At 37.1% G+C, this 23,258-nt stretch overlaps 1 protein-coding gene across 1 annotated transcript in view; it reads right to left on the bottom strand.

Annotated features, from left to right (window-relative positions):
- Window positions 1-22,475, bottom strand: part of snrnp200 (small nuclear ribonucleoprotein 200 (U5)) — a 24,326-nt gene extending 1,851 nt beyond the window's left edge. The window contains exons 1-43 of the mRNA XM_073818701.1: window positions 22,197-22,475; window positions 21,697-21,860; window positions 21,424-21,595; window positions 19,914-20,106; window positions 19,775-19,830; window positions 19,588-19,683; window positions 19,287-19,439; window positions 19,101-19,200; window positions 18,803-18,939; window positions 18,619-18,696; window positions 18,325-18,498; window positions 15,583-15,720; window positions 15,284-15,439; window positions 14,969-15,139; window positions 14,698-14,891; window positions 14,483-14,606; window positions 14,222-14,371; window positions 13,554-13,664; window positions 13,337-13,468; window positions 13,057-13,245; window positions 8,763-8,960; window positions 8,408-8,560; window positions 8,239-8,319; window positions 7,784-7,867; window positions 7,556-7,662; window positions 7,336-7,454; window positions 7,074-7,228; window positions 5,837-6,026; window positions 5,547-5,717; window positions 5,303-5,463; window positions 4,993-5,220; window positions 4,703-4,894; window positions 3,934-4,112; window positions 3,662-3,813; window positions 3,090-3,198; window positions 2,643-2,751; window positions 2,364-2,553; window positions 2,070-2,234; window positions 1,750-1,871; window positions 1,501-1,644; window positions 1,015-1,191; window positions 761-921; window positions 79-160 (exon numbers count right to left, since the gene is read on the bottom strand). Of these exons, the coding sequence (XP_073674802.1) occupies window positions 79-160; window positions 761-921; window positions 1,015-1,191; window positions 1,501-1,644; window positions 1,750-1,871; window positions 2,070-2,234; window positions 2,364-2,553; window positions 2,643-2,751; window positions 3,090-3,198; window positions 3,662-3,813; window positions 3,934-4,112; window positions 4,703-4,894; window positions 4,993-5,220; window positions 5,303-5,463; window positions 5,547-5,717; window positions 5,837-6,026; window positions 7,074-7,228; window positions 7,336-7,454; window positions 7,556-7,662; window positions 7,784-7,867; window positions 8,239-8,319; window positions 8,408-8,560; window positions 8,763-8,960; window positions 13,057-13,245; window positions 13,337-13,468; window positions 13,554-13,664; window positions 14,222-14,371; window positions 14,483-14,606; window positions 14,698-14,891; window positions 14,969-15,139; window positions 15,284-15,439; window positions 15,583-15,720; window positions 18,325-18,498; window positions 18,619-18,696; window positions 18,803-18,939; window positions 19,101-19,200; window positions 19,287-19,439; window positions 19,588-19,683; window positions 19,775-19,830; window positions 19,914-20,106; window positions 21,424-21,595; window positions 21,697-21,860; window positions 22,197-22,241 (6,162 nt within the window). The 5' untranslated portion in view covers window positions 22,242-22,475. The remainder of the gene's footprint in view (window positions 1-78; window positions 161-760; window positions 922-1,014; window positions 1,192-1,500; window positions 1,645-1,749; window positions 1,872-2,069; window positions 2,235-2,363; window positions 2,554-2,642; window positions 2,752-3,089; window positions 3,199-3,661; window positions 3,814-3,933; window positions 4,113-4,702; window positions 4,895-4,992; window positions 5,221-5,302; window positions 5,464-5,546; window positions 5,718-5,836; window positions 6,027-7,073; window positions 7,229-7,335; window positions 7,455-7,555; window positions 7,663-7,783; window positions 7,868-8,238; window positions 8,320-8,407; window positions 8,561-8,762; window positions 8,961-13,056; window positions 13,246-13,336; window positions 13,469-13,553; window positions 13,665-14,221; window positions 14,372-14,482; window positions 14,607-14,697; window positions 14,892-14,968; window positions 15,140-15,283; window positions 15,440-15,582; window positions 15,721-18,324; window positions 18,499-18,618; window positions 18,697-18,802; window positions 18,940-19,100; window positions 19,201-19,286; window positions 19,440-19,587; window positions 19,684-19,774; window positions 19,831-19,913; window positions 20,107-21,423; window positions 21,596-21,696; window positions 21,861-22,196) is intronic.
- Between the last annotated feature and the right edge of the window lie 783 nt (window positions 22,476-23,258).

Genomic DNA, 23,258 nt, shown 5'->3' with positions numbered 1-23,258 from the left:
AAACATTTTTTACAAATTGTACTGACCCAAGACTTTTGAACATCTTTGTAAATATAGGGTTTGTCAATAGAAACTCACCTGAGGGAACAGAGGAGCAATGACAGGACCTGTAACTTCCTCTTCTCGCTCCAACTGCACTTGGACGACCACCGGATTTCCACTGTGAGCACAAAATCATCAAAAAATCTCATCAGCAAAGTATTTAAATGGACACCAGGGCTGTCACTAACAATTATTCTGATGATTAATTGAGTGATCGGCCAGCTATTCTGCTGATTAATCAAATAATTGGTTGATTATTCTGATGAATAATCGAGTAATCTGATAATTATAATTCCTGTTTTCCTGGTGGTAATAAAAACAGACCTAAGCTAACAACAGCCTTTAAAATTACTTAAAATACATATATAATTGCAGTAAGGTACAACTAATTAGTTCAAATAAAGTATCAAAAGAAAGTAATCATATGTTATTATTAAACAAAACAGTTAAATAAATAAATAATGTATTATAAACAACAGAGCTAATGTACATTATGCATTATAACAATTGACTGCAGAGGGAGCCACCCAGAAATGCTTCACACATGTAAATGATAAGTGTTTTTTTTTTTTAAAAGCATTTAATATATCATGCAGCCTTGGAAAAGTCTAATAATGCGTTTCATGGATTCTCGTCAGTGGAACGCGCCACTTCTGGTATTTTGCCAGTTACTCAACACAGGCAAAATGCAATTTTGAATTTGGAGATCAGTTCATACCTCTTGATGTTGTCTTTTTCTGCCACTTCGTATGACAGCTCAATGTTTGGATAGCGGTTACAGAAGCGCGCCACATCTGCCATTTGTACATCTGTAAGCTGCAGAAGACCAGAGCGGTCCTCGTCTTCCATTTCCATGATGTCGAAGATGCTCTCCACACCCTACACATGTCAACAGAACAGAGTTAAACAGATAGCCAAAAGATGATGTTCAGTGTTTAGATTATCCCCAACCTGCTTAGACCCAGTTCTCACCTTGTCTGTGCAGCGCTTGATGTGTTCAGAAGTGAAGTGCGGTAGTTGTTTGAGGTACGAGTCTTTGGACCACATGGCTTGTGTGACCATCTGGGCCAGCTCCATGGCAGCCAGCGCCGGACTCAACCAACCGTTACTGGAGAGCACATCCACACATGCCTGGATGAGTCGCACAGCCTGAAAACATGGGCAACAGAAGAACAGGAAGACTTAGGAAACATTTCATTTGAAAATAGACTTGGAAAAATGATTTTTAAATGTCTCGTGCTCACAAATGCTGAATTTATTTGAACAAAAATATATTTTTATCTCGCAATGACTTTTTTTCTCTGAATTGTGATACAAACTTGCAATTCTAACTGCAACATACCAGTAAAAAATTATGCAGTTAATATGAATAAAAATTACATGTGCTGGGGCTGCTAAAAATAATTCTTGTAGAGCTGCAAAAGAGGTTCACAATGTTCTCATAACATTTCCCCTCACCTTGCTAAGGATCTCCTCAGTATCTGACTGGAGCTCAGCGCTCAGCTGCATGCGGGATAGATGAGCCTGGAGAAGCAGGTTGGTCTTCACATGGGGGTCGTTGAACTTGGGGTTGTTCAGTTTGTGGGGAACTTTTTGAGCCAGCTGAAAAAGTCAAAGAGTGGTAAACAGCAGGCCTCTAATACAGTCTGTTTGTTCTAAGAGTTTAGATTACACTCAGTCAGTAAAGGAAAGTGTGTTTTTACTCACCTGACGCAGCAGTGTGTCCTCATGGTGCCTGATGGGAATATTTTTATACTCTGCAGCATTGGAGATGATCTCGATGAGGCCACGGACCTTTGTCTTAGCGTTCAGGGACATACTGAACAGCTCTGGAGAGAGGACAAACACAGATAACAGTTGCATTAGATGTGGTAAGACAATCAAGAAGCACATTTGATGCTTAGCGATTGTGTCAGAAGTTGGAATTTTACTGATGTATAGAACTTTTTCCATAATTCAATGTGCTCTGATGTATGTCACAATACAGGAGAGAAGATCTGTTAGTGTTAAACAGAGAGAGTCCTCACCAATGGTGGTGTAGTTTATGTAGTAATAGGCTGCAATCATGCCCAGATTCAGAGGTGCCACATCCATCTCATCCTCGATGCTGATGCACTTGGACTGCTCCAGATCTTGCAAGGTGTTTTCCACCAGTTCAGACAGATGATCTGACAGGTGACGATGAGACATACCTGTAAAGCTAAAACATTTTAGTCTCTGATGCATTAAAAAAAAATGGAAATTGCACATTTCGTAAAGCATTTGTCATTTGTCCTGCTGTAGTAAAACTGTGGGCATTTTGAAGGAGTATGGTTCCTCACCCTGCAGGTTGTAGTAGTTGGGATTCTGGGTCATGCGGCGATACAGAAACGTCCATGTTAAGTAGTCTACGGCATCCTGTTTGTTCTCCACCGTCTTGGTGACGATCTCAGCATTGAAATGGTCGTGAAGACAGTGGTCCAGGTGGGACTCCACAGGCAGAGGCTCATAGAGGAACTTCTTGAAGAAGTCCTAAAGAACAAGGGGTTCAAAGTTATTAAGATGTAACCAACAATGGTGATCTTAAGTCAAGAAAATGTGTGGATTAATGTGAGCTTTACCTTTTTGGACCCTTGACACATGATGACACAGCGACCCTCATCATCCTGGAGAGGACGGTTAGCCTTTCCTACCATCTGGAGCACATCATAGATTGGGTAGTCCACGTATCTAATCAGAGAAAGACATTCATGATCAATACACAATATCCTGATAGCAAAACTGTCTCGATATCATCATGGTCACATGACGGTATGAAACAATAGGTCTTCCAGGCAAGAAGTATCGATTTTTAAAAAGTATTAAAACCTCCTATTCTAACATAAAAGGTATTTAAAGTTGTGTTTTGAGCCATTATACTTTGGCACAGTATCTGTCAAACAAACTAAAACCCAAAGCACAATAGAGGTACTATCATACTATGACATTTTTATATTATTACATGCCTAACACACATGCATCAGAGTAAATACTGGTGATGACATCAATCAGGATGAGAAAATACTTACGCATGGATTTTTCCGTTGTAGTACTGTGTGTCCATGACAATCACCAGGTGGGCAGAAATGTTGGTGCCCCAGCAGAGAGAGCGAGATGCCACCATCACCTGAATGGCACCTGAGAGAGCAGAAGGGGACAACATTTTTACAAGTCACTTATCTCAAACACACCTTAATCAAATGTTCAATTAACCTCATAATTCATTTAAAAACTACATAACATTGCATTAATTAAATGATCATATCATTTTTGTTTTAACTAAAACTATATTGTTTGTGTTTTTACCATGTTACAACATCTAGCCTTCGAAATGTCAAATTATACACGAACGGCAAAACAAGTGCGATGTAAGAAAAAATATTTTAGCAATAATCATTAGAAATTTTATTTCAATAAATAATCCATGTCATTATATAAAATTAACAACACACTCAGAACTACCAGAAGTAACATGACTGTTCGAAAACAGCCCAATTTTAAACCTATATATTAATTTTCTAACAAAACATCAGTATTACCCTGGAAGGTTGTCAAACTGATTATACTCATTTTACAAAACATTAGGTTACATGTTTCCTACCAGATGTGAAGAGATGCTCCACAATCCTGCGCTCTGTAGGTGAAAGGCCCTCATGTAGGTATCCCACCCCATTAGAGAGGGTCTCCTTCAGTGTAACATCAGAGAGATTCTCCATGAATGGAACCAAGTCTTTCTCAGTTGAGTGCAGGAACCTGCAGGGATTAAAAAAATAAGGATAGAGGTCAGATTGCTTGATGTCACTCAGGAAAAAAACTTAATTAAATAAGAATCTATATTAGTGTAGGTAAGTAATATAGATCTTCTCCCAGCACCTTTGTGGGACCACGTCTGCGGCACAGAAGGTGAGAATATCAATAGCGGTGAGACGAGTCTGGCGTCTTGATGGCACAAACACCAGCACTGGCTTGGATGGGGAATGTTTCATTATGGCGTGATACACTGGTTTAGCCATGGACAGCAGACGAGTCTGTGTGTGACTCACATTGAAGCCCTGAAGAGAGGAAAAAAGCAGTGAGGAGGATTAAACAAAACTTGTAACAGCGTCAAGATTGTGCCTAAACATAAAATTACAGGGACAGTTCGCCCCAAAAATGAAAATTCCTGTCGTTAATTACTAACCCTCATGTCATTCCAAACTTGTAAGACCTTTGTTCATCTTCGAAACACAAATTAAGACATTTTTAATTAAATCTGAGAGCTTTCTGACTCTGCATAGACAGCAACGCAACTACAACGTTCAAGGCCAAGAAAGGAAGTAAGGATATTGTTAAAACAGTCTTAAAATAGTTATAATAGGTTTACAAAAAGTATTCCCGTAGCTTCATAACATTACGGTTGAACCAAAGTTGTCACATGGATTATTTTATGATGTCCTTACTACCTTTCTGGGCCTTAAACGTCTCAGTTCCATCTGTGCAGGGTCAGAAAGCTCTTGGATTTCATCATAAATATCTTAATTTGTGTTCCAAAGACAAACGAAGGCCTTACAGGTTTGGAACAATATGAGGGTGAGTAATTAACAACAGAACTTTCATTTTTGGGTGAACTATCCCTTTAAGTTACAGAGAGCTTCAGACTAACCTGAATATGAAGCTCAAGAGGAACTGGCCTGACATTGGGGTGGAAGTTGAAGGTGGCCGTAGTGCTACAGCCGAGCCAGTGAGCCACGTCTTTAGCATTGGATAGGGAGGAGCTGAGGGCCACGATACGGATGGGCCGCTCAATCTGAGAGGAGATGTACCTCATCCTGGAGCAAATCACCTCCAACACAGGCTACAAGAGATGCACAGAAATTAGAAACAAAACAATATTCTCTAAGGACTTAACAGATAATTTTTATTGCTTAGAAATCAGAATGAAACAACACTTACTCCATTGTCTCCTCCAATGAGATGAACCTCATCTACAATGAAGAGACTGACGTTCTGCACATTCTTCCTCTGTTTCCAGCGACGGGACAAGATGTCCCACTTGTCTGGGGTGCTGACGATGATGTCGCCTTTACCCAGCAGCTTGAGATCAGTGCTCGTCTCACCGGTGAGCAGGACAACCTTCTTATTCAAATTCTCCTGGAACTTCTGGTGCCAGTCAATAAAGACCTGTACACAAAAAAATGATGTCTCAATCATGACATTTCATTGAGGCTTTTATTTCCATAAAGGCAGATATTTATGGACATACCTGTTCGGCCAGAGCCTCCATGGGTGTGATGTAGACACAGCGACCCTCTGAGTTGTGTAGGAGCATCCTAAGAATGGCAAACTCAGCACATATGGTCTTTCCGCTGCCCGTGGGGGCGCCAACAAAGACGTTATCGTCGCTGTTGTACACTGCATTGAACACTGAGGAGAGCAAGAATAGTTTCATTTAAAAGGATGACCTCAGTCAAATATATGATGTGCTGTGTATAGTCTATAAATGGTACCTTGGGTCTGGATTGGGTTGAAAAAGGGAAAATTCTGGTAGAGGCTCTCAAAGGCTGCGTTTCTCAGAGCGGACACAGGCAATGGCTGCAGGTCCAACAGCTCTGTGGGAGGAGGATATTTCTCAGGCAGGATCAGATGACGGAATGAAACAGGCAGCTGTGTCTCACATGCTTGAAAAAGAGAGAAAAAACATCTTCAGATATCTTCAATACCTCCAATTCTTCATTATCCTTTTAAATATTTAATATGGTTTAGTAATACGTCCTGCAGTATTAAGTCTTAAACTTACACAGCCAACGGTCTGAAGCTATGCGAATGAAGTACTGTGGTGGCAGCGGCTCAAACACAGGCACAAAGAAAGTCACAAGATGCTCATCCTGAGCGTACTTGGCCTTCAGGAGGAAGTACTCATGATGAAGGACAACCTCACTGTCCACATCCTCCACTAAGATCCAGAAGGCCTCAGATGAGCCATGTATCTGAAAGAAGCAGACATTTAATTGCTAGCTCAAATGTCAATATTCTTAAATGAAAAAAACAATTAAAAAAAAAAATGTATGTAATAAATACACTGCCATTCAAAAGTTTGAGCACATCAAGGCGTTTTTTTGATCAAAAATACAGAAAAAAATGAATGCTGTGAAACAGTACGATGTAAAATGACTTTCTATTTTAACATACATTAAAACAAATTTATTCCTGTGATCAAAGCTGAATTTTCAGAATCTTTACTCCAGTCTTCTTCAGTGTCACATGATCCTTCAGAAATCTTTTTAATATGCTAATTTATTATCAGTGCTGGTAACAGTTGAGCTGCTTAATATTTTTTTGGAACCTGTAATAATATTTTTTCAGGATTCTTTGATGAATAAAAAGTAAAAAAAAAAAAAAATAAATAAAAAAATAAAAAAAATTAAAATAGAATCTTTTCTAATACACACTACTGTTCAAAAATTTGGGGTCAGTACATTTTTTATTCTTTAAAAAAAAAAAGAAATTAATACTTTTATTTAGCAAGGGTGTGTTAAATTGATAAAAAAAAAAGACTCATATTGTTAGAAAAGATTTCAATCTTAAATAAATTCTGTTCTTTTTAATATTTTATCCATAAAATAATTCTGAAAAAAGTATTAAAGGTTCCCAAAAAAATATTTAACAGCACAACTGTTGCCAACATATATAATTCTAATAATAAATCAGCATATTAGAATGATTTCTAAAGGATCATGTGACACTGAAGACTAATGGCTGATACAAATTCAGCTCTGCATCACAGGAATAAATTATATTTTAAAGTATATTAAAACAGAAACCATTATTTTATATTACAATAACATTTTGCAATATTACTGCTTTTTTCTGTATTTTTGATCAAATAAATGCAGCCTTGATGAGCATAGATGACTTCTTAAAAAAAAAAAATCCCAAACTTCTGAACGGCAGTGTATGCATATATAAAATGTTAAATACTTACATTCATTTATATATAATTATTTATTCTGATTCTGATTTTTTTTAAGACTGACCTTGTCATCCCACTGGAAATCTGGTGTGATGGTGAGCTCCACTTTCAGAGTGGAGCGTGTGATGGGCTGCAGATGAACTGCCAGGTCCAGTTTTGGAAACTGATGAACATACTTGTGAATGGTCTTCCCCATCTTCGGCATGCGGATCAACTCACCTGAAAGAGTTCAGAAAGAGATCAATTACATAAAATGTCACTTTTAGAGACACCGGCACATAAAAACAATACTTGACTAGCACAATGTTTTGATAAACACTATTCACCAATTTCATTGTGGTTCAGATCATAGAGGCGCTCGAAGGGAAAGTTCTTCTTCTCAATCTTCTTAATGACCTCCTCTGGAAGCTTACGGAATTGACGCAAGGGAGACATCGACTGCCACCTTGAAGGAAAGAAAGTCAACCGCATGAACATTACACTGGATAATAAACAATTATTATTATATTTATATGTGGCAAAATCAGCAGAATCATGACAGCTTACATCCTTTTGTCTATCATCTTGCAAAGATTCATAGTCTTGTCGGTAAGCTGTGCCCAGCCTCTGCTCAGAACAATCTCAAAGATAGCCCTCATCAACCTCCCAGCACTCTGTACAATCAAACGATAAAGAATCATTAACAATTATTAATAAATTATGCATATTTTCTGAATTTTGAGGAGATTCAATTGATGGTTGTTCCATAGGCCTTTACATAATAATGTCACTAACCTGCGTCACATAGACCATGTCAGCCATGAGAGCAAAGCCCTCCAGTTTAAGCTGAGAGATGTATGCCTGCAGCAGCACATTAATCTAAAAAACAAACAAACAGACATAACATTACATTTAAGAGAGACAATCATAATACTGCATATCTGTATTTGACATTATACATGACTCTGGACCACAAAACTAGTCTTAAGCATCACAGGTACATTTGTAGCAATAGAACTTCATTTGGACAACTTTAAAGGTGATTTTCGTCAATATTTAGATTTTTTTTGCACCCTCAGATTCCAGATTTTCAATTAGTTGTATCTTAACCAAATACTATCCTATCCTAAGAAACCATACATCAATGGAAATTATTCAGCTTTCAGATGATGCATAAATCTTAATTTAAAAAAAAATTGACCCTTATGACAAGTTTTGTGGTCCAGGGTCACATTCTAAAATGCATTTACCTTTGCACTGGGCTCTTCAATGCTTTCCTTCACTGGAATAGGGACTCTCTCAAGCAGTTTCTGAAGCTCAAGTTTTTCTTCCTGTCAAGCATAACATAACCATGTTGAGATTAGATCCTGTTGGTAGAGGTGTTTAAACATTTCTGGTTTAATTAGATAAGGCTTGTACCTCTCTGACGGTGATGTTTCTAAACTCAGACGAGAGCGAGAACACCCTGAAGAGCTCAATCTCACTCAGTGTTGGTTTCAGCAGCTGGTTGTAAGTCATTATGGACTCGTGGGTAATGTAGAAGTGACTGGCAATGCGACCCAGGTCTGTCACCTACAACAGAACAAATTAGACACCACGTCTGTTGCTGTCATTTATAAGCTAATCGATGCGTTTAGGCAGCCGTGCTGAAATCTATTACGCTGGGTTGGGTATTTCAAGCTGGTACAATCACAGAATTGATTGGGCATATAAATAATCTGGACTGCCCTAAGCCGTTTATAAAAGTGAGTTAATATAACAAACTCCTATGTACCTGAAAGCTGCCAGATCTCTTGTCGTATTTGACCAAGTTGTTCTTCTCCAGGATGGTGGCTGCCGTATGCACCAGGTCCATCCTGCGACGCTCCAGCAGGGGGTCACTGCTCCGGTCATCATGGGAGACGCCATAGAGAGTGGGGTTTCGCAACAACCGAACATAAAGGTATGTGTAGCCCAGCCAATTTACAGCATCCTGAAAACAGTAGCAAAAGACACTTACAGAGAAATGCAAATATTGGACGTGCAAAAGTACATATTTCCAATGTAATGAAACTACAGTGCCTTGCAAAAGTATTCATACCCCTTCATTATTTTTCATGTTTTGTTACATTGCTGTTGTACGTTAAACTGCTTTAAAATCCATTTTTCCACATCAATCTACACTCCATACACCATAGTGACAAAGCAAAAACAGAATTGTCATAACCTCACAAATTTATTAAAAATAATCTAGGAAGAGTCCTGTTTTTAATTTTTTTTTATTTTTTTATTTTAAGTTTTTACCTCAGGGCTTGGTTTTTGCTCTGATATGCATTTTCAGCTGTTTCAACCTCTTGAGATGTGTGCGACTTTCCAAATCATACCCATTCAACTTGAATTTGCCACAGGTTAACTTTACTCAAAGTGTAGTCACATCTACAAGCAATATGAATGCTCCTGAGCTCAATTTAAAGATATACTAAGTATATAAGTGAATACTTATGCAATGGAATCATTTAAGTTTTTTTATTTGTAATAAATTTGTTTTTCACTTTGCTATTATGGTGTATAGAGTGTAGATTGATGTGTAAAAAAGCAATTTAAATCATTTTAAGCATTTAAAAAAAAACAAAAAAACATTGTGAATATGCTCAAGACAGTTGGACATTGTGGTGGATCAGAGGTAAAAAAAAAAAAAAAGATAAATACTGTTCAGTTTCTTGCACAGACCAATTGTTTCTTGTGTTAAGACCTCAATGTATCGTCACAAGCCACAGGGTTTACAGGGTATATACAGAACTTCTTAAGTTGAATTTAATACCTTTTACTACCTTTTTAATACCTTCAAAAAAAAAAATTTAATACCAGCGCAACTTAAGAGCTGCAACTGTAGTGGCGTAAATTAAATATCTTTCCAAATGGAATAACATATTGCATCACAATGTAACAAGGTCCGTATAACTTATCAACACTGGACTCAAATTGCCCAAAGATATAAGAATAGAAATAAAGACAGAAGAGGAAGGAGACATCTTCGTCATAGATCATTAGTCAGTAAGTCTGATGTGTAAGCAATCTAAAAGAGGTGGTCGTAAAGTAAGCACAGGTGTTATTAAAATAAATTAAGCTGATACATTTAAGTAAAGCAGAGGGATTAATCAAGATGTTACAATGGGCCTTTGTCCATAGTTTTTAATCAATGTCAAAAAGTAACAAATGCATAACAATGTTTAATATTTGAATGAACAGTGGTTCAATTTGGCCCTTGAAAAATAAAAAGAGGAAGCAACCAGATAATAATAAAGTGCAACTTTACACTGTAATTATATAAGTTTGTGACAGATTTCACTGCCTGTAAATTTGGGCCTATGTTGACCAGTCATTGGCATGTTTACTCATTTGGCTCTTAGTAGAATAAAGTGCCTTAATAGTAATTAATAAAGTGCAGAATATCTCGTTTACTATGTGCCAGTCGGTTCTCTGCCATCACACTTCCATATACAACCTCCACTTTAGGCTACAACGTAAATCCCCCTTTGAAATGCTGGATGTTACAATTGACGAGCAAACCAACTTATGCAACTTAATGAGTAATTCTGATACAGCGTGACTTCAGGGCTTGCAACATTTCAATATCTCTGGTAGCCCTTCGGGCAGGTACTCTTCAGATTTTTGTAGCCCGGAAATTATTTTAACTGGCCCAAATAAATAAATAAATAAATAAATAAATATATATATATATATATATATATATATATATTATTAAATATAAAAAAATTAGATAGGAGTCTAAATGTCAATCAAAAATATTTTAAATACACAAATATTATCAAATATCAATGCAAGAATTTTATTTCACTATTTACAGTGTATCTGCAAGATTTAAATATCAATTTAAGGCAATTTATGACCTTTTTTAAGAGCCGCACAAGTTAAATGAACAGTATGAGTGTGGTTGGACGATGTACGGTAATATATAAAGCCATAAAATTACATGATTTACAATTCAGATACAGGTTTTCACAAAAGCTAAAAATCTTATACAATGGCATTTCAGCCTTTATACCATTAAACGTGATAAATCAAGGACATAATGCATTATATTTATTAATAATTGTTAAGAGTTTTAGAAAGCACATTAACTTCTTTCACATTTACAACTCTAGGTGTTTACTGCATAAAAACATTGGACGAAATTTACAATAATCTGACTAAAAACAGCAGAAAATTTGGATGTGCAAATTAATTCTCAATCACGAGGGGGCGCTTTAGTAGTGCTGAAATACTACGGTTTCCCTAGTAATGGCTGCACACAAATGAAATCAGCATTAACGCTGTTTTATCAGACATGAAATGAAAATGCCAACGACACGTTTCTGAGGACAGTCAGTTCCCTTCAGATACATTCATATAAAGACATCCGTGCAGCATTTTAACTTTAAAACGTGAAGCAAAAAAAAAGTCGCTTTGCAATTCAACTGCAAGAAGTATCATGTTTATTTGGAGTGCAAATTCATTTCAAATGAGAAAAAAAAAGAAAGCATAGATAATCTGTATATTCATCAAAATAGACACAAGCTTAATACAAGTGCAGCAGGAGCTCGATGGGCAGCATCGAGCGTGCCTTCAGCGCAGTTTGAAGAGTTGCGCGATCATGCGCGCAGTAGCCAAAAGCACCGGCAAAAGTAATTACCATGAATGTGTTGGGGGAAATAGAAAGGAAATAAAAAAAATAAAAAAAAATAAAATAAAATCTGACGATCCTGATACGCCATTTCCTCATTAGATGCGCCTTAAAGAATTATGTCTTTAAGGATTTCATAGCCTAATTAAAGATTTTGCTTTCGGTTTCGGTTCATCATTGTGAAACGCTCCTGTTCAAGACCAAGACGGCAGAAGCGCATCCTCTATGTTTTCTTTTTTATATATAAACTCACAAAGTTTTGTTGATATTGTGAGTGCACACAAATAAACGTTGACCCTTTACAGCTCCGAATCATATATTACTCTTACCTTTATGAGCAAAAATTATGCCATATTTTAAGTTGTTTCCAGTGCAAGTGATCGCTGGTGCCTCCAACTCCTGTAAGCCCGCTTTAGCTTTGACTTTCCACACAAACGATTGGATATGGGACTAACAGCGCACATTTATATAGGTTAAACATTTAAACTAACTTATATAATATGCTTGAACTGTTTAATATCTAAAGATTTTATTTCAGGCAAGTCGTGGTCATTTGAGAAGCTAAATTGGTCAAACATAGGCTATGATCTACTCGCTGGTCGTTTTGAAAATCAAAAACTTACATTTAACGAACAAAAAATGCTCCAAACGCTTTTCTAAATTAACTTAATATAATAACGAAACGAAATATAATCACTTTGCCATTGCATACAAAACTGAACTATTTATGTATGCTTCGCGGTGCAGCTGCGCTTGTGAGTGCGCGAAGTCGCGCAACTCATGTGAAGAGGGGGAGGGGTTGAGAGCGTATTCTACAGTAGCCTACACATCACACAAGTTTATTAAATTTACTTTTAATATTGTGTTTGTCAACGTCCGTGTTAATTTATAAAATAAAATTATAATTCTAAAATTGGAGGCGCCACTGCGGGTACCCAGTTTGTTTCAGCGCGCGCATGAACGAACATCCTCAGGTCCTACTCTCAACATATAAATAAATCCACGCAAATTTTAGAAGAAAGGCCTGCACCTAACACAAATAGAAAATTTATCTACAAAAAATAAAATAAAAAATGGGCTCGAAAATTTAATACCTCGTCAGATGACGTTTATTACTTTTTAATACTTTTTAATGGCCTTAATTTTGGCTAATTTCATTTACTACCTTTTACTACCTTTTACAACCCCGCGGACACCCTGGTTTAATTTGGTTTTATCGGTGTATGTTATTTTGATTTTCAAAGCCGTGGGTCCCATTGACTGCCACTATATGACTGACAGACTGCAAAAATCTTTGTTTGTGTTATACTGAAGAAATAAAGTCACCTACATCTTGGATGCCCTGGGGGAAAGCAGATTAACATTAAATGTTCATTTTTGGGTGAACCATCCCATTAAACCTCACCTTGGTATTCTGCACATTGCCCAGCACTACCTCTGCATTGAGCATGTCGGGTAGTTTGGCCACCATCTGGCTCTCAATGGGCAGCTGCTGATTGAGCAGTGACAGGTAATACTGCAGCTCTCCATGGGAAGTGATCAGAATACCTTCTCCCTTCGAGTCATACTGCGGCCTGCCGGCACGACCCAGCATCTGCGTCACAAAGGTTGAGAGGAAGTCAAGTCATTACGTGTGGTCCATTGAACTCATCACAATACAAAGTATGTGTAGAAATACTACTGACCTGTAGGATATCCAAGGCTCCCAGCTCTGTCCATCTGCCTTTCTCTGGGCTGTACACCTGTGTGCCTTTGATGATGACAGTGTGTGCTGGTAAGTTCACACCCCAGGCCAGAGTGGCTGTAGAGACCAGTACCTACAAAACACACATTCACGGTTCAATGCTTTCAGAATAAGAAACAATCAAAAACACTATCAACACTGCTGAACTGCAAACTAACCTGAATGTGACGGTCAGCAAACAGATCCTCTACCAGCGTTCTGTCCACTCTGGTCATTCCGGCATGGTGAATAGCAAAACCATATGGCAATAGGTCTTTCAGCTCGAGGTTCTGTCAACAAAGTAAAGAAATGGTCAAAATCATTATACAATAAATATAACACTCCTAAAACATAAGCCAAAATGTGACCCTGGACCACAAAACTAGTCATGAGGGTCAAATTTAGGAAATTGAGATTTATAGATTATCTGAAAGCAGAATAAATAAACTGAGATACGACTATTTGAAAATCTGGAATCTGAGGGTACAAAAAATCTGAGAAAATCACCTTTTAAGTTGTCCACATGAATCTCTTAGCAATGCATATTACTAATCAAAAAGTTCTGATATATTTACAGTAGGAAATTTACAAAATATCTTCATTTAACATGATTTTACTTAATACCCTAATGATTTTGCCATAAAAGGAAAATAATTTTAACCCATACAATGTATTTTTGGCTATTGCTACAAATATACCCATGCTACTTAAGACTGGTTTTGTGGTCCAGGGTCACAAATGTTAAAAAAAACTAATATGCATATTTCTTTGTGGAGTGATGTGTTCAGACACATCAGTTTAAGGTTGTATCTCATGTACAGAACTTTTGTGGTAGTTGTAAACTGACCTTGCACTGCTCGGCTTCAGTCCTCAGGACCTCGGTGGAGGCCGAACCCTCTCTCAGGAACAACCCCAGCGTGTCCTTTTCCAAACACATGTCCCTGATCGCACGTGCCGTCTTTCCAGTCTCCTTTCTCGAGTGCACAAACACCAACACCTAGAAAAAAAAAAAGAGAAATAAATGATCAGGAAACAAATGCATGACTGAACACATGGTGGGAATCATTTGATTACAAAGAACTAGTTAGGTTATTATGTTCAGCTTCACCTGATTCTTTCCAGCATGTTCCATGATCTTCTCATAGACGATCTCATTCATAATCTGGAAACGCTTGATAGCCTTCTTCTCTGTAATTCCTACATAGGTTTGTTCCAGAGGCACAGGCCGGAAACTAAAAAAAGAAAAATGTCCAACATTCATATTTTATTACCAAAAACTTGTTCAGTGTTACCCACATGCATCTGTAGCAGTTCATTTCTCACCTGTTGTCGAAATAGAAGAGTCCCTTGGATGGATCCACACGAAGGCAGGTCGCCACATCCTCATAGTTGGGGAGTGTGGCACTGAGGCCGATGAGTCTCACGTCTTCCTGTGTCAGCTCCACATTGCGGATGGTTCGAGCAATCAGGGACTCCAGAACAGGACCACGGTCATCATGCAGCAAGTGGATCTCATCCTGTATGAAAAACATGTTACCTTGGAAAAATATGAAAGAAAAACTTAAAGAGAATCTGAGTGTATTAGATTACTAACAATGATGATAAGGCGCACAAGCTGCGTATATGTGCGGTCTCCTCCTTTCCGGGTGATAATGTCCCATTTCTCTGGGGTGCACACGATAATCTGGGTGGCATTTATTTCCTCCTTACACAGCTGATGGTCTCCGGTCAGCTCAGAAACAATGATGCCATAACTAGCTAAGCGCTGCAGACGGAGCAACAAATGTTTTAGGGACATTCAATACTTTCATGATTTTAAACAAGTATAAATTTGTAAATGTAATTCTATTTATGGCTACTTATTTAGTAAATTACAGGAAATGATAGGGAAAGCATGATGTTGTCTTACCTTGCCAAAGCTGCCCACCATCTCCTGTACCAGTGAGCGCATGGGAGCGATGTAGATGATTTTAAAATCATCAACATTGATGGTGCCATCCATGTTGATGTGCTTTCCGATCTCTCTGAGCATTGCCATGAGAGCAACATTCGTTTTGCCAGCACCCTAACAGGTCAAAAATTATAATATTAATAAAAGTCTGAGTCTCCTTTAAGGTAAAAATCAGGGTAAGATCTAGACGGCATCATATTTGTCACATTGTTTTGAATGTTTATTATAGACAGTTGAGTCTTTATCAGTATACTAACCGTTGGAGCACAAACCAGCAGGTTCTCATCAGTATCCATTGTGGTTTTGAAAAGTTTACTCTGTATGCGATTCAAGGTTTTGAATCCTTCAAATCCAGCTTGCGCATATTTGGGCAGCTTCTCAATAGCCACCAATGTCTGATAGAGAAAATTAAGAAATCCTTGTGAGACACTAGTGAATTTACAAAGGCAGTCAACCACTAATTCATAATACATTGCTATTCCCACTACTAATCAAAATCGGTGAAGAAATCATTTTGAAAGAAATTAACACTTATTCAGCAAGTATGCATTCAATTGATATAAAAAAAGACCTTATATTATACATATTACAATTTATTTAAATAAATACTGTTCTTTCTGGTCAAAAAATCCTAATTAAAAAAATTAATCAAGGTTATCAATGAAATACTAAGCAGTACAACTGTTTTAACATTGATAACACATGTTTTTTGAGCAGCAAATCAGCATATTAGAATGATTTCTGAAGGATAATGTGACACTGAAAAATGGAGTAATGATTCAGCTTTGATCACAGAAATAAATTACACCACCAGTCAAAAGTTTTTGAACAGTACGATTTTTAATGTTTTATTAATGAAGTCTCTTCTGCTCACCAAGCCTGCATTTATTTCATCCAAAGTACAGTAAAAATGTAAAATCTTTACCATTTAAATTTTATTTAGTATTTTGATCATTTTCTCTTTCTTGTATTTTAAAATTTAACTTATTCCTGTGATTTCAAAGCTGATTTTTTAGCATCATTACTCCAGTCACATGATCCTTCAGAAATCATTCTAATATTCAGATTTGCTGCTCAAAAAACATTATAATGATGATGAAAACAGCTGAGTAGATTTTTTTTTCAGGTTTCTTTGATGAATAGAAAGTTCAGAAGAACAGCATTTATCTGAAATAGAATTTCTTTGTAACATTATAAAAATGTAAAAAATATAAAAATTAATTTCTATTAGGGCTGTCCCCGACTATGAATTTTCATAGTCGAATCAGAATTTTCGAATCTTTCTATAGTCGACCGATAGTCGAATCATCTAGGCCTATGTGTGTGTGTGAATGGGTTGGGAGGGGCACGACACTATAGTTAGCAGGAGGGTAAAACTATTTTTATTTTATTTTATAAGCGACCAAAACTGCCTGCCAACTGACAGACAAACTTATTTAGGTTTAAATAAAAACACAGAACGCGTCTTTTAGTTCTAAAAACGCGAGGCGCACAGCACTGCCTTTTTTGGTGACTTTTAATGAAAGAGCAGTGTGCTGCGGTTTTTTTAAGTTGCTAAGCGACGACCAAAACAGCTGTCCTGTCAGTCAATTCAAAGGATTATAGCACGAGCACTCTAAAATCTTAGTTTTTTGCTGTTAAGTAAACTGTCATATTAGCAGAAACCCTAAATAATACAGCTCCGGGTTACCCACGATAGACAACAAAGGTTTCTCCTCCATTTCTTGGAGTTTTCGGACTTTTTAAGCAACGGTAAACTTTCGCCATCACAACAGAAGGCCCGCCTCTCCATTCATTCGATTGGACAATGGAAAAGAACGCGAATGACGTTGGGCGTTTTTCCGCTCAGAGTTGATTTTTTTTTCAACTTCAGGCGCTCAGAGCGCTCCTGCAAAACGCGAGGCGCAGCAGGCGGCGAAAACGCGAGGCGCCGGGGCGCATAAACAGCGTGCAGAACGCTCACTGCCAACAGAAAACCATTCAAAAGAGGCGCCTCCAACTGCAAAAACGCGTTCGGTGTGATCGCCGCCATCCCTGCAGTCAAGATGGTCCTCATCTCGTCATGCATCAGGGAAAGTGAAAATTAAATTAGTCACAGGGGTGGTTGGATTTATTCACAAACACGTTAAAAATATTTATTGAACGCTTCTTTCTTTTCACTTTTGTTTTTACTGCATTATCATAATCAAAGGCTGTATATAACTTAATATAACCGTACAAAACCAGTAGTTCTGTGTGCAATTAGACATTGAGCACCCCCATATTGGCAAAATGGTATGATGCTCGTTTCACCTGCGAAGATTCGACTGTGAGATCGGTGGTCGAATCAGGCTCCGCATATCGATGCATCGAATCTTCGACTATTCGGGGACAGCCCTAATTTCTATAAAACAATTATGCGGACTCAAAGCTTTTGAATAGGTAGTGTATAATGTTACAAAAGCTTTTTAAAAGCTGATCTTTAGATCTTTCTATTCAAAGAATCCTAAAAAAATAACCAACCATTTTAAATATTGATGATGATAATATTAATAACAAATGTCTTGAACAGCAAATCAGCATATTAGAATGATTTCTCAAGCATCATGTGACACTGAAGACCGAAGTAATGATGCTGAAAAATTTGCTTTGATCACAGAAGATAAATTACATTTTAATATATATTCAAATAAAAGGCAGTTTTTTTAAACAGTAAAAATATAAATTGCTCTATTTAGATTAAATAAATGCAGGTTTGGTAAGCAGAAGAGAATTCTTAGAAAACCATAAAAAATCTTACTGTTCAAAAACTTTTTACTAGTAGTGTACATTTTAAAATTAAATTTAAAAAATAAAACCGTTAACTGTATAACCGTAAACCAAAGAGACTTCCATCAAAATATGAAAAAATCTTACCAACCTCAAACTATTGAACAGCAGCATATTCTTGTGTGGTAATTTAATGCAATACCCAAACAACCAGAAATCTCTCTCAGAACAAACTAAATAGAGAAAAGTACCTCTTCATCACCAAAGGGTTTGGGTTTGAGAGCAGGCACGTGGACCTCCTCATAACCCTTCCTCTGTTTGCGGAAGGATCCATCAGGCAGCTGGCAACGCTTGTTGGCCATGAAGTGACTGCCCTGTGTGAAGGCTAGATCTTCTAGATCTAGCATTTGCTTTGAGGTCACCGTCTACAGATGAAAAACACAGGAAAAATTTAACTCTATAAAGACAATCACATGAACACTTGAGTGACAAATAACAAAGAGCTTGAAGTAGTAGATGTAGCTTTCAAAAAAAATGACATTTACCTCTCCCTGATCAATGTCCATAGACTCCATATCATCCACACGAGATTTTCTCACTCTCTCCCGGCGAGATCGCTCCTCCTGCAAGAAAACACAAGACCATAAGCTTAAACGGCTATCCTTCTTTTAACAGCTAAAATCTCAAACACTCAGCTAAACCAACTAAATAATGAGGGGAAGTTCTGACCCTGATGATGTCCTCTTTTTCAGTCTCCTGCAGCTGGTAAAGCACTTTGGAAAGATCCTGATCAGATTCCATTTTATTCATGATCTTTTCCTTATCAGCCTCACTTTGAGCACTGGCCAGCATGGTGCAGTACAAGACTGGATATGACAAGAAGAAAGGAACAACATTAAACAATGCTTTTTAAAACCTTGTAAACCTTTAAACTGTTCACACTTAATCAAACTGGAACCATGATCTCAGAAATCAGTCTATCAGTCTATTTAATCCAGCACAGTCCTGACTATTATGATCTACTTACTCATTCGTCTGTGCTGGCGGAGGACCTTAATGAAGTCAAACGTGTTGAAGCCCAAAAGCAGCACCAACTGGTTCTCACACTCTCTGTCATCACTGGCAGTCTAACGAAAAAGAGGAATGAATCAGCCACACAAGAAAACATAAACACACAAGTCTCTCGGTCTCCAAGGATTTCAACACTCCCTACCTTAAGGATCTCCAAGACCTCATCTGCTTTCTTCTGAGACACGATAGCATCATTGTAGAAGCGGCTGAGCTGTCGCTGAAGCCAGAAGGCGTCAATGTCTCGGGGGTGAAGATCCTTCTTTTTGGTCATCATTACATCACCTGTGTTTCCCAACTAAAGAGACAGGAACATGTTAGGCTGGATTTGACTGGATCTTTAATTTTAAGAGTAACTGAGGCTACCATGATAGGTCTTAGACTCCTATTTGAGAACCACTGCTTTATGACAAGGTGTGCAAAAACACATGGGACATGTGACTTACGTTAGCTGTCAGTGTGCTGCTCTCATCTGCCTCCTCTCCTTCACTGTCATCAGAGCCTTCATCCCGAACCTCTCCGTACTGGTCCTCATCGCCCTCCTACACAAACAAATACATGCATGTTGAGGTGTCACCTCAAGAGCTAAAAACACACAATCTGTACACAAACCAGCAGCATGTGGAAGCTCACCTCTTCATCAGACTCAAACTGCACATTGACTCCATATGTTTCATCAATGTTGTCATCTGCAAAAAGAGGAGAGAGGTGTGACCTTGTTGAACATCATGATAAGAAGAGTTTGGAATCAGATTGGAGCTAAATTATTTACCCATATTTTGGAGCTCTTTGTCTCCACCATAGTCAGAGATCTTCTTGCCCAGGTTGACCAGGACATGGTAGCGTGTGTCGTCAGCAGGCCCAAGCAACTGCTCCACCTCCCTCCTCCTCTCTTTGTCTCTCATCTTGTCATTCTTCAGCACAGCTAACACCTCGTCTGCAGCTCCACACAGGATATCCCTTGGCTTAAAGGAGAGAAAAAGAGCAGAAATGTTTCTGTGGAAGTTTTGAACAAATACATTTTCCATTCATGTATTGAGATACAACCTTTTGATATTGTGATATATTTACAGTAGGAAGTTTACAAAATATCTTCATGGAACATGATCTTTACTTAATATCCTAATTATTTTTGGCATAAAAGAAAAATCGATAATTTTGACCCATACTATGTATTTTTGCCTATTGCTATAAATATAACCGTGCTACTTCAGACTGAGGTTTTCTAAAGTCTCTTAAGCTCATCAGTGCTCATTTATTTGATAAACAGCATTTATGTGAAACAACCCTTTTGTAACAAATATTTTTACTGTCACTTTTGATAATTTATGTGTCATTTATAAAATAAAAGTAATAAACTTTTGAACAACAATTTAAATAACATTATAATTTAGTAACACTTTTAAATATAATCTTAGAAAATCTAGCAAAATCTAGCAATACCTCTTAGAAAATGTCAATGTTTCATACTGTGTATTACAATGAGTTACTGTAACGAAAAATGTTTTTTTTTAATGTTTTTTAATTAGCCTCCATTTATTTGATCCAAAGTACAACAAAAACAGTTCAATTCTGACATATTTTTACTATTTAAAATAACTGTTTTCTATTTGAATATATTTAAAATTTTATTTTATTCTTGTGATCAAAGCTAAATTTTCAACATTACTCCAGTCTTCAGTGTCACATGATCCTTCAGAAATCATTCTAATATGCTGATTTGCTGTTCAAGAAACATGTAGTATTATTATTATTATATAGTATATAGTACATTTTTTTAGGATTTTTTGATGAATAGAAGATCAGCATTTATCTCAAATAAAAAGCTGGTATACAGTATACCACTCAAAAGCTTGGAATCAGTATATTTTTTTGGAAATACATTATAGACATTATTACTTTTATTTAGCAAGGGTGCTTTACAGTTGATCAAAAGTGATGATAAAGACATTTATAATGTTATAAAAGATTTCTATTTTAGATAAATGCTGTTCATATGAACTTTCTATTCATCAAAGAAACTTAAAAAAAATCATTCAGCAGTTTTCAACACAATAATACTAATAATAACAATAATAGTTATCAGAATATTAGAATGATTTCTTTTGGTGAGCAAAAGAGACTTCTTAAAAAAAAATTTTTTTAATTTTGACTGGTAGTGTATATCTATCATTTATTAGTTGTCAGCCTAAACTGAAAATGGTGCATTCATAATAAATCCAACAGTTCATACATTTCACAATTATAGTGATTTCACATGCAAACAAGCACAGTGATCTTACCTGATCTCCAAGGGCTGCCTGAATAAAGCTGAGGAGGATTTCGTATGTTTCTCTGGTCTCTTTGGTCTTGGGCTTGTACACAATGCCCACCATCTCATCAATTCCCTCAGAGAGCAGTGTGAAGCCCTTCATCTTGTTTATGTCATGTCTGTCTTCATCTCTCTTTCTTCTCCTGCATCATACAATGAAATAAATTGTTTAAACGATTCAAAGACCATGACACAATGAATGAATGAACGCATATAAACAATATGCTTTTCTGATCAGACTCACTTTGCTCTCCTCTCCTCCAACATCTGGGGTTTGGTTCTCTGACTCCTGTCTCCCATTTTGGTCCCTTCCAGTTTTCCAACCAGAGACAGCACCTCTCCAGTGGGCTCATCTCTGCGAGTCCGGTCGATCAAAGATCTGTCCGCTTGCAACACCAAGTTGGAGTTCTGAGGAGAAAACACAAACACTTACGATCGGTTCAACGATTGTTTCTCAAATCCTAGTGAACTCCCTACCTAGACTCCATTTGTAAACAACACAGGCCCGAACGTGCTTATATTCTCCAAAAAGACTATTTAAATTAAAACTAAATTAAACATTTACTGATATTTTGTTGACCAAAATGCTATCTAGGTAGGCAGCTCAATAGGTTTTTAAAACAGCCAAAGTTCAAGTACGCGTAAACCAAAACACCGCTTCAGCGCGCTAAATAAATAAGATTTAGCTTCACAACATATCAAACTCTTTAAAAAGAAATATTACAATTATTTTAAGACTCTTACCGCTTTGTATTCATACTGCAAACTACGTGCAGTAACATCCGCCATGACTTCTTATTTCTGTAAACGCGATCAAAATGAAAATCTTCTTTATCGACCAGCACAGCCGGTGCTAGCGGAGAGACAGGCGGCTAAATAATCTACACAGCACTCATGTATATTCCTAGTTATGCAAAAACTAGCTTAGTGTGCACGAATTACGTGCATACCACAATAATAACACACTTTGAAAAGTTCACTCTCTTTTCTTTATTTCCGAAACTGCACCATACGTCTGAAACACGCACGACGGTTTCAAAACGCAGTTTGGTGTTATTTCCGCTTCCAGGTTCGCTCGCTCCTGAGTGTAGTGCGTTAAAAATGCTGCCTCTTCTGGATAGGAATGGTATTTTTTTGAGACACTTAGTAGGATTTATAACAGATTTTGTTGAAAAGGCAACATTATAAACCTGAGGTACTCAAAAACGTAAAACATCTTGGAGGGCACAATGTCCACAGAATCCACTCTTACAACTGAGCAGAGCTGAAGCAAATTTTCATGAAAGTATAAATGATAAATGCTACAGAAATTGTTATTTAAATATTTAATTGCTGTTGAATAAAATGTGTTAAGCAAATCAAAAGGCATATAAGAAACTGCAAGTTCACATACATTGAAATGGATTAAAGGGATATAAAATGATAATTCTGTCACCCTCAGAAAGTATTTTAGTACCTTTCTGGGTCTTAAATGTGGTACAAAGCTGTGTATGCAGGGTCAGAAAGCTCTTAGATTTCATCAAAAATATCTTAATTTGTATTCTGAAGATGAACAAAGGTCTTACAGGTTTGGAAAGACATGAAGATGAGTAATTAATGACACAATTTTCATTTTTGGGTGAACTATCCTTTCAAACCTAACCCTAATTTACAGTGCTTTGCGAAAGTATTCATACCTTTTTGTTATGTTGCTGCCTTATGTTAAACGGTAAAAACAGAATTGTCACAACTTAATACATTTTTAAAAAATTAAAAAACGGAAATATGTACATTGCATAAGTATTAATATCTTTAACTCAGTACTTA

Source organism: Garra rufa, chromosome 15, assembly GCF_049309525.1.
Source record: "Garra rufa chromosome 15, GarRuf1.0, whole genome shotgun sequence".
In the NCBI taxonomy this organism is placed as follows: domain Eukaryota; kingdom Metazoa; phylum Chordata; class Actinopteri; order Cypriniformes; family Cyprinidae; genus Garra; species Garra rufa.
This window is presented reverse-complemented; position numbering and strand designations above follow the sequence as displayed.